The sequence below is a fragment of the Mirounga leonina genome, unplaced genomic scaffold, assembly GCF_011800145.1.
Source record: "Mirounga leonina isolate KUSES-001 unplaced genomic scaffold, KU_Mleo_1.0 Mir_82, whole genome shotgun sequence".
Classification (NCBI taxonomy): Eukaryota; Metazoa; Chordata; class Mammalia; order Carnivora; family Phocidae; genus Mirounga; species Mirounga leonina.
This window is the reverse complement of record NW_023270825.1, coordinates 1188920-1199404: the sequence shown is the minus strand read 5'-3', so window position 1 is coordinate 1199404 and position 10485 is coordinate 1188920. Positions and strand designations below refer to the sequence as shown.

The window sequence follows — 10485 nt, the reverse complement described above, 5'->3', positions numbered from 1 at the left end:
CACACGCATGTTCACACTCACACTTGTGCACACGCGTGCTCACACACAGCTCGCGCACACACCCTCCCCATGCAGACCACGTGTGTGCACACACTCATATCACACACACACCTTCACGCCCTCGCGTGCACTCACACGCGTGCAGGCACCTGCAGCGGCACCTGCCCCATCCCTCCCTCCATAGGAGGTGGGGCGCCCCCCAGCCCATGTCCCACCTCCCCACACCGTGCCCCTCCAGGCGGGCCATGCGGGGCCCCCCCAGCCAGTCCTGGGGCACCAGGCGCCGGCTCCCAGCTCTGACACCACAGCCACTTGCCAGGACGCCCGCACAGCCACCACCTGACTGCAGGCAACACCACTGGCCCTGCGCTTTGGATGCTGAGACCCGCCTGGCCACCGGGGGCCACAGAGCCAGAGCACAGGGAACTCCGCCCTGCGGCAGGGTGGGGGAAGCGCGGGGCCAGAAGACGGGCCACACAGGGCAGGGCAGCTCCTTCCTGCCGTCGGCCCCCTGCTCCCAGGCCCCACACACTGCTCAGGAACAAGGGACAAGAGTGACGAGTGGCCATCGTAGGTTGGGGTCACTCTGGGGACACGGGCTGCTGCCACAGGATCGGGCACAGAATCACACCTGGGCAAGCAGGTGGAGACAGCGTCCAGCCGAGGCAGGACCTGCAAGCCCTATGGCCAGAGGCGTCCAAGAGGGTGGACCGCCCCCCACCCAGGCTCGCCCGCCAGTGCCCCGGGACAGGCGTGTTGCGTGTGCGTGAGGCCCAGAGGGGGTCCCGCAGTCTCTGTGTGTCCCTGTCTGAGGGCTGACGCCCACCCTAGTCAACTGCCACACTCAAGGTGGGAATGGGGTGCTTGGGTGAGCAGGGTCACTCACATCACACAGTGCCGAAGGGAGACATGCAAGGCGAGGGGCAGGCGGGGCCAGGCAGAGTCCCCAGCTGCTCCCCTGGGTCGGGCCGTGAGCACCGGGCGGGATAGGGGGCGTCCTAGATGACAGCGCTCTTCTCCTCCTGGAAGGAGGCCCGGGGGGTCGGCCTGGCCAGGAGCAGCTCCTTCTCGTGGACCAGGTTGTCCAGCAGGTCCTCCTGGCGGTAGTTGTGGTAGACTTTCAGGAAAGCCAGGATGGTGATGGCCAGCCAGGCCAGCCACGAGGCCCAGAGGCCAAACTACACAGAGGGCAGAGGCGAGGTCAGGAGGCCAGCCAGACCCACCATCCACTGCCCAGTGCACCCACCCACCTGCCCCCGGGAAAGGTGGGACCCACTTCGGGGACAGGTCAGGGGCTAGCTATGGGGCCCACCATGCGGCCCGCCTTGCCTCCTTCTTCACACAACCATCCCTTCCTGGTATGTGGCGGCCAGGCCTCTGAACCCCAAGCTGGGCAATGCTTTCGGGGACTCTGACCACCCTCACCCCCAGGCAGGCAGGCCCGCCCAGCTCCACGGAGAGCCCGTCTATAACACAGCCTCCTCCAGCCACTGGAACAAACTGACCTTTAGCTGCCGTTACCAAACAGCTGAAGGAGAAACAATTTAATCAGAACCAGGCCCGAGCCACATTAAACAGATTCTCATTGGGGGTTATTTATCACCAGACTCAGCTCACACCTTTGTAATCTAATTGGCGCAAATTAGGGCTGAAGCATTTTCCACTGAATTTTCGTGAAGCTGTCTCTGGCAGTTTCAGCTCATCTCGGCAAAGAACCTTCAGACCCACCGGATATCCAGCCCCTAGAGGGCTCCTCTCCGTCGGAAGAGTCCTCAGACAGGTCACTGGCCAACGTGAGCCCTGAGAGGCGGGCCCGGGGTCCAGAAATGGACCTGGATGCCAGCAAGCCCTGTTCAGTGCTGGAAGGAGCCAGCCCCACCTGGGTACCCCTCACCAGTGACATCTGCCTGGACACAGATGCAGATTTTGGGAAACAGCCCTTACTGACCACTAACAAATCCTAACACGCCTGCATCCCAGCAAACGGGGTCCCCAGAGATGCACCTGGAGGGCAGGTAACAAAGCTCACACAAGGGCAGGGCAGGGAGAGGAGCTGTCCCCCCAAAGCAGTTGGGGGTGGGCTCCTCCAAATTCACAGGCTGGATCCCCCCACACCCTCCCTCAGACACCGCATCAGTTTCCCCTGGCCAGGGAATAACCGCGAGCCCTCCAGCATTTACCAGAGCGTGCCCACTTGGTGCCAGGAGTCCAAGCTCCCTGCCTTGGCTGCAGACCCAGGATCAGATGCCTAGTGTCCTTTCCACGTGGGACAGAGCCACTCCCTCAGCCCCTGGACCTCACGTCTGCAGTTAGCTCACCTGTCCCCTCCTCCTAGGATGCCCCATGCCTCACCCCTCTCCACATCCACCTGCAAGAGCCCCCACTAAGTCTCCGAAACCCAGGAATACCACTCACTCAGCTGTATCTCCTCTGCCTGGCACCATCCTCAACCTCCCCTGGATGAGGGCTTTGGGAGGCAGGCTGTGCACTCAGTGAACGTTCAGCAGTGAATGGATCCCTCCCCAACAATGCATGCTTCCCGGTCTAGCTGGCAGCCCCTCCCACCAGAAGAGCCCTCCTACCTGGACAGCTCCCTTCCTACCAGAACAGCCCTGCCTGGGGGGGGGGGGGGGGGGGGGGCCGCGCCCCCCACCGGCCCCCCCCCCCCCACCAACCCCCCCCCCCCCCGCGCCCCCCCCCCCGGACCAGCCCCGCCCGGGGGGGGGGGGGGGGGGGGGGGGGGGCAGCGCCTCCTACCTGGCAGCCCCTCCCACCAGAACGACCACGCCTACCCGGGCAGCCCCGCCTACCTGGCAGCGCCCCTCCTACCAGAACAGCCCCGCCTATCTAGCCCCTCTGCCTACCTGGGCGATGGCAAACTGGTCATAGAAGGCAGAGTTGTCCACGCTCAGCTCCAAATTGATGTCCTGGAGCTCTTCACAGCTGAAACAGCAAGACACAGGGTGGCAGGTGACGCTGGGACACGGAGCACAGGGAGTGACACGCAGCACCCCCAAACGGCGAGGCAGCTCTCCGGTCCCCAAAGGCCTCATCCCTGACCCCTCCAACCAAAAGCTTCTGCTCGCGCTCCTCCCCATCCCTATCGCCGTCTTCCAAACCCTCCAGGAGCCGACTCAGCTCAGAACTCCGCAGCCCACCTCCAAAGCAGCACAGGGTGGGATCTCCCGGGCCTTGCCGTGCGGTCATATCAGGCCTCCAGGACCCAGAGCACACTGGGCCTCCGTCCCCCAGCCCGGATCCAGGGCCCTACTCCCAGGTGAAGGGGGCACTGAGGTCAAGGGGGCAGGTCCAGGGGAAGGCGCTGGTCAGGTGTGCACAGGTGGGAGCCCCAGGCAGGATGAGCAAAACCTCGGGCTGGGCTCGGAATGGGATTCGTGCCCCAGGACGTCGCCAGGGGGCAGCGGGGGTGGGGCGGGGCGCAGGCCCACCTGTGGGGCACCGTGCCCTTCTCCGTGATGGCATCACACCACATGGTGAAGCCCACGCTCACGATGGTGCTGGCGATGAAGACGAGGAAGACCACAGAGGCGCTGACCAGGAGGTTCAGGAAGGCGTAGAGGAAGGAGCTTCAGCAAAGGACAAAAGAGGACGGTCACCGTGCGCACCGCTGGGACGTTGGTGCCAGGGGACAGCGGGGGCTGGGCCCGGCGGGGCAAGGGGGCCATGCAGGGCCACCAGGGCCACTTTTGCCTCCCTCACTGCCCCTCACCCTGAAGTCCCATCCCAGCCTCCTGGAGGCCTGGAGGGAGAGCACTTGTCAGCCAGGCCTTGCAGAGGGGAGGCAGAGCCAAGATCTGACCCCAGGGGTGCTGGCTTCCAGCCCATCCGCGCTCTTCCCCGGCCATTCCCCCACTCAGCTGCCCTGGGGCCCTGTGCCCTCAAGGTCATCAACACCGCTGGCCCGGACCTGCATCAGGGGCTTGCGGAGTCACCCTGCTCGCATCTGTCCACTGAAGCCTAAAAGGCCCAGCTGTGACGGGGGGGGGGGGCACAGGAGGCAGGGCCACGAGGACGGAGCTCGCTCCGGGTCTGCACAGACATGGCCCCACTGGGGGCTCCTCCATCCTCCGCCCAAGGGGCCGGCCCAAGGAGACCATGGCAGTGACCCCTCTCCTGGGCTCCTGGCTGGGCTCAACCAGTGCGGACCCGGCAAGGGACTGGCAGTGGAAATTCTCCTTCCAGGCCCCTGCTGGGGATGCCCCCGGTCAGCTGTCCCTCTACCAAAGGTCAGCAGCCCCTCCAGGCGGCCACTTCCACCCAAGCCTCCCCTACATGGTCCCCGTGACCAGAGGAGGTGACAGGGCCGTTGCAGGGCCCACACCTGGCCCACATCCTCGTCTCTGCCAATCGCCCTCCTCGGGTTATCCTCACTTGGGTGAGCCATCCGATTCCAGCAGGGATCCTGACGGCAAAATCCACCTGGCCCTGGGCACTCTGAATCAGAGGTCGGGGCCTACAGTCATAAAGAGGGGTACGTGATGGCCCACCCCACCTCCGAGGTTGTCACCAGACAGAGCAGCCTGTCAAATCTGTCCTGCCTCTTTCCCAGCTGCGTGACCTTCAGCAAGTTGCCCTCTGGGCCTCAATTTCTCCCTCTGTAAATTGGGGAGCAGGAGCCCCCCACAGGGTCACTGTGGAAACTGAGGGAGCTTATGTGGGCAAGGGACAGACAGCGATAACCGCAGGGGTGCTGCTCCCTCCCCAGGACAGGCCTCTACCCATCGCTGGAACCCTGACCTGCTGGGCCGGAGCTGTGTGCTGCATGGGGCTGGGCCTGTGGCCACAGGAGATGAAGCGTGGGTGGGGCAGGAAGCGTGGGGGCAGGGTCAGCAACCAGATACCTGGAGACTGGGCCTGGGGGCCAGCTGTGCCCCCTGCAATCAGCGTGGGGCTAGGCAGTGTGCAGGGGAGTCCACTCCCTGGAGCTAATGCTCTAAGGGAAGCAGAGGTTACCCAGAGCCTACACCCTGACTTTGGATGCCCCCCCACTCCAGCTGAGGAGAACGGGGTGGTCCCAGGGGGACCAGGACGGAGCTTCCACAGGCAAAGCAAAGAAGCTGCCTGCCCTCAGCACAGAAGGCCAGATCACCGGGACAGAGGCTCCCTGGGTGCCCTCCATCTGCCAACACCGCTGTCCCACCAGGCACCCTGCCCAGCAGGTGCCCAGCATCCTGGACGAGCAGCTGCTGCCCCCAGGAGGCCCTCTTAGAGGGAGGAAGGATGCCCAGGGTGCAGAGGACATGCTGACTGGGCAACCACCACCCTCAACTCCTGCCCCCTCTCATGGGAGCGGGCGGCATGCCCCACGTTCTGTACTTAATTCTAGAGAGGCACACCAGCGGCTTGCTGTTCCATGTGTGGCCAGAAGCCCCCTCGGGGAACCCCCTGAGACACACGCCCCCCACCCCCATCCCGACACCTGCCCCTCCCGCTCTCAGCGGGGTTTACAACACAACCTCCCATAGCCAGGAGACCCGACTGTCTGCAGGCTCCAGCTGCATCCTGGATTTGGGGTTCTCCTCCCATGACAGGAACATGGCGTCCCCATCCCATCCCCCCAACAGCCTCCTCCTAGTCCCCAAGTCCATTTCTGGTCCGTTTCCATGGAACCTGCCTGGGCTTCACAGAGTTTTGAAGAATTGGGAGTGTTCAGAGCCTCACTAGGCCCGGACCCCAGAGTCCCCAATGCCAACCCCCTCCCTGCTCCCCAAAGACCCACAGGGCAGCGGCCAAACAACCAGGAAGGCCGGCACACACAGGGTTAACTCCATCCTTCTCGCTGCCTCTCAGGGTGCCGGCCTGGATGTGCCGTCTCCATGGTGACCGCTATCCCGGGAAGCCCTGGGAGCGATTTGTAGGCTGCGGGACACGTGTGGGCAGACAGATGGGTTGTTTTGACCCGGCGCTGCCCAGCCGTCAATCACAAACCTGTCAACCGCAAACTGCGACCACCTGCACACTCCAAGGGCTCAGCACACTCAGGCCTGTGACCCACCCTCAGGTCGCCCATGCGCCCCCAGCCAGAAGCACCCTAGGAAGCCACAGGCGCCCCCGAGTCACACACCCATTCCTTTCGCCCTGTCCACGGCTGGGCACAAGCTGTCCGGGCCCCACTTTGCCCAGGGACACACCCTGGAGGGAGCTAGAGCCACAGACAGGGTCTGACCCAGGCGCTGGGGACCCAGCCGGGAGCCCGTCACACAGACCAAAGAGTCGGGCTCTGCCCTCGCTCTTGGCTGGGCTCCTGGCTGGTCTCTGCAGCCGGACGCAAGAGAATTAGTGGGTAGGGCCCTCTAGAACTCCAAGTCGGACAGCATGTCCCTGATGGGCTGGACACCCTGAGGGCCCTCGCCGTCCCTCAAGCTCGCTCTAACAGTCCTTCTGAGCCTCCTGTCGGTCCCGAGCCCCACTGACCCAGCACTTGCTTGTCTGCTCCACGAGGCCTGCCCAGCTGCTGAGCTGGGAGCGGGGGGCAGTCGGCGGGGGTGGGCTGTGAGGCAGCAGACCCCACATGCAGGCATTTTTCTGTCTTCCTTCGACAAACACTAATTTGTGACTCCCAAGCTCAGCCCTGCGCACGCAGAGAGAAATGAAGTGCACGCCTGCCTTGGGTTCATCCAGCCCAGGGTCCCCTCAGATGGTGGGTCACCCCGGCTATCCAGGGGAGCTCTGGCCCAGTCCTACCACCAGACCAAGATTGACAGATGGCACAGCTGGCTGGCTGCCGAGGGCGCCTTGTCCCGATAAGACAACTGGCCTTGGGGTGTTCAGGGTCTAGCAGGTGAGGACCAGGAAGCAGCTCTCTGGGTAGGGCTCGGCCTCCGTGGCTCAGCGATGCGGGATCCCGGAGCCCCAAGAGACCCCTAGAGACTGGGAGCAGAGCAGTGAGAGCTGAGAGGCCCAGAGCCTTCGAGAAAGGAGTCCTGGTCATTTCGCACAAATTGGGCAGCAAATCTGGGGAGGTCAGCAATAGTGGTTTCTGTCCTCTCATCTTAAGGCTGTAAGATGTGGTCTCTTGAGGAGACTTGTCCTATAGGGACAAGGTGGAATGATGGGCATGAGCTGATGGCCAAACCATGGCTCCCGCACAGCCTGTGCTCACTGCCCTCAGCTTCCCAGACCGAAGAGACCTCAGCTACCCTATGCTGCTGACTGTCCCTCCTTTTCCTCAGACCTTGTCTCATATTTGGAGATGCTTCCCTGCCCCAATCTGCACAGACACTGACCAGACTTGACAATGTGCATGCAACGTGATGACATCTCAAACACCTCCTGGGGACACCAGCCATCGTTGTGGGAAGGAGGAGGTCTGTGGCAGGGCAGGATGGCCCCCTGACCAGCCTCGGCTCACCGTAGGCTGAGCCCCAGCCCCACAGCACCTGGAGGCCCCCGGGCTGACATGTGGCTTCCTGCAGACTCTCAATCCAGAACCTTGGTGTAGTGTGCTGAACTGTGCCCACGACAACACGTGTCCGAGGCTGCACCCCAGGACAGAGTGACAAAGCCCCAAGCCAAGGAATGTCAAGGGTTGCAGGCAGCTGCCAGGAGCAAGCCTAGAAAGGATTCTCCCTCCCAAGGGAACCCACCCTGCCAACACCTTCATCTCCAACTTCTGGCCTCCAGGACTGTGGCAGAATAAATTGTTTGTGGCACTTTGTGAGAGAAGCCCCGGAAACTCATACACGTGCGTTGCTGGACTTCACCCCCTCTGGGTGTTTCAGTCCCCACGCTGGGTTGTTCCGGTCCTCTTCACCCTGCCAACCCTGTTAATCCCCTCTGTCCATGCCCAAGCCAAGCTGAGGGCTCTCAGGGGTCCCCACCTGACCCTCCAACCCACTGAGACCTCAGAGCAATAGCTTATCTCTCAGGTCCCCAAAAGAAGAGAAAAGCCCCCTAAAAAATACCAACAAATAATGGATGGGGGCATGAGTGGGGCGGGGTTTGGGAGAAGGCCGGATTTCCCCTGTGGATGTGAGGCCAGCAAGGGCCAGGAGCGGCTTTGTCACTTTTACCACAGTCTCTGTCTTCACGCAGCCTCTCCTCTCTCCGTTTCTTCCCCTCTTCTTATAAAGACACCAGTCATTGGATTTAGGGCCCACCCTAAATCCAGGATGACCTCATCCTGAGATCTTTAGCTGAATGACACCTGCAAAGACCCCATCTCCAGTTAAGGTCACACACACCTTTCCTGGGGTGCAGCCTCGGACACGTGTTGTCGTGGGCACAGTTCAGCACACTACACCAAGGTTCTGGATTGAGAGTCTGCAGGAAGCCTCGTGTCAGCCTGGGGGCCTCCAGGTGCTGTGGGGCTGGGGCTCAGCCTACGGTGAGCCCAGGCCGGTCAGGGGGCCATCCTGCCCTGCCACAGGCCCCCTCCTTCCCACAGAAGGTCCCAGGGGTAAAGGCGCATGGAAGGCTACAAGCTGAGGACCCCGGGTCAACCACATCCCTCTCTCACAGAATTGTGCCAGGGTGGGGAAAGGTGAAGAGGAACACAGAGACCAGGAGGCAGGGAGGCCTGTCTTGCATTCCCAGCCAAGCCCGTGGGCCTAGAGAGGTTCCCTCTGGCCTTTGCCCCACCATCATCATCCTTCCCAGGAGGATGGGAGTGGGGATGAGGAGAGGACTCCCCAGTTTGCCCTGTCAGCCACCTGCCTGGCCTGATCCCTCCCCCGCACCTGGAGGAGTGCGGGGGCCCAGACCCGCTAGGGGCTGTCCGCAGCACTGAGGCCTGAGCCTGAGCCGGCAAGCCAGGCAGGGCCCAGGTCCGCTCAGAGATGACAGTGCAATATTTGACTCCCAGGGGCGGGGGTGGTAAATGCCCAAAGCGGGAGGTGATGCGCGCTTGGGGTGGGAAGTACTGGCCTTGTGCAGAGCGCGGGAGACCCTCGTGGTCCGCGGGTTCTGCGTGGACAAAGGGCAGTTTGCATGGAGGCGGTGAGCACCACGGGCTGATATTTTGGGCCTCTGAGCGCCCCCCCACCCCCACCCCGGGAAGAGGGTGGGCCTCATGCTCCTCCGTGGGGAGGACGGCCTGGGGCGCTGCGGGCTCGGGAGGGGCGCCGTGCCGGCCTGAGGGCTGCGTCTGACGGGGCAGGGCGGCCGCCAGCCCCCACTTACCCCTCGTGTCCCTTGCAGAGGAAGAAGAGCGTGCGCCAGGCGTGCGCGGCGGCGAGCAGCAGCGAGAGGAGGCTGGCGAGCAGGCTGAAGCGGCAGGCGGCCGGCGGGCCCCACTCCTGCACCGTGAAGCGCTCGCGCTCCTGCACCGTCAGGTTGGCGCTCAGCCACATGCCCTCGGTGAAGAGCAGGCAGCGGCCGCGGAAGTCGTGGCCGTTCTCGGACAGCGGCACCACCACCACGAAGCTGAAGAGGAAGGCCAGGAAGTAGCAGACGCACTGCGCGAAGAGGAAGTTGTTGAGCGCCATGGCCGGCCCGGGCGCGCCGAGGAAGGGGCCGGGCAGGCGGCGCGGGGCGCGGGGCGCGGGGCGCGGGCGAGCAGGGGCGCGGGCGAGCAGGGGCGCGGGCGAGCAGGGGCGCGCGGGAGGCTGCGCAGTGGCGGCGCCGGCGGGTCCTGCGCGCCCCGCCCGGGACGCGTGCGCAGCGGCCGAGCGCGGGCGGCGCCTGCGGTCAGCACCGCGGACAGCTCCCGGAGGGCGGGCCGGGGCGCGGGCTGTGCGCTGGGGAAGGGATGCACCGTGGGGGCGCGGAATGGAAACGCAAGCGGGACCGGGAGTGTGGCTAGGTCGGCGCATGGCGAGCCGCCTCTGCCATTAACGGTACCAGGAGCGACCCGTGTCGCTCCACCCAGCCGGCCTCTGCCCCAGCCCCCACGAGCCTGAAGGAAAGGAGGCCGAGAGGTCCAGGAGGGACGTGTCCAGGAGGCCCACGGTGCTGGGCGGGAGTGAGGTTGCAGTCCGGGCTGGACTGATTATTTTGCGGGGCTCTGGAGTGCGAGGCGTTGGGGAGAAAAGACAGAGAGCGGAGGAGTTGGGGTCAGCGGGAAGGCGGAGGTCATCTGAGGAGAGATGGGGGTGGGCGCAGGGAGGAGGGAGCAGTCTGTGAGCTATTTGCGCTTCTCCCCAGCACCGCACCCTCAGAGGGGACATCTGTTACACTGCCTGACACAAGTAGGGCCCTGAGTTGATATTTGTGGGATAAATAATGGAGGCCCCGAGCACCTCATTAAGACAGCCTTTGCTGAGATGGAATCTGCTGATGCATTAATTAATAGAATTAATGCCTTGTCTGGTTCCCTTAAAGACTAAGTCACGTTTGGTCCAATTCCCAGTGAGGAAACTCTAGCATTGCTCCTTCTAAAAGAAATTGCCAACTGGCTTAAATTTACATCAGCATTTTTGTTGCAAGCACTAAAAACCCTGCAAGCCAAAGTAATACATGCCTTTTTTTTAAGTCAAGCAGTACAGATATAAATTAAGTAAAAAGATAAAGTGTCCTTCTCATTCC

At 63.2% G+C, this 10485-nt stretch overlaps 1 protein-coding gene across 1 annotated transcript; it reads right to left on the bottom strand.

Annotated features, from left to right (window-relative positions):
• Window positions 1-995: 995 nt before the first annotated feature.
• TMEM179 (transmembrane protein 179) lies at window positions 996-9446 on the bottom strand. Its single transcript, XM_034992616.1, has 4 exons — window positions 9142-9446; window positions 3450-3587; window positions 2865-2943; window positions 996-1178 (listed from the first exon to the last, which is right to left on the bottom strand). Exons 1-4 carry the CDS (start codon window positions 9444-9446, stop codon window positions 999-1001), a joined length of 702 nt encoding a protein of 233 aa, XP_034848507.1. The 3' UTR covers window positions 996-998.
• Window positions 9447-10485: the final 1039 nt, after the last annotated feature.

What these genes read in the sequence shown, in the direction of transcription:
- TMEM179 (XM_034992616.1), bottom strand. Translation starts at nt 9,446, where the DNA reads ATGGCGCTCAACAACTTCCTCTTCGCGCAGTGCGTCTGCTACTTCCTG. An exon ending in CTCTGCAAGGGACACGAGGG is followed by an intron (nt 3,588 to 9,141) that starts GTAAGTGGGGGC and finishes CCTTTGCTGAAG; the next exon opens with CTCCTTCCTCTACGCCTTCC. An exon ending in ACCAGTTTGCCATCGCCCAG is followed by an intron (nt 1,179 to 2,864) that starts GTAGGCAGAGGG and finishes CCCTCTGTGTAG; the next exon opens with TTTGGCCTCTGGGCCTCGTG.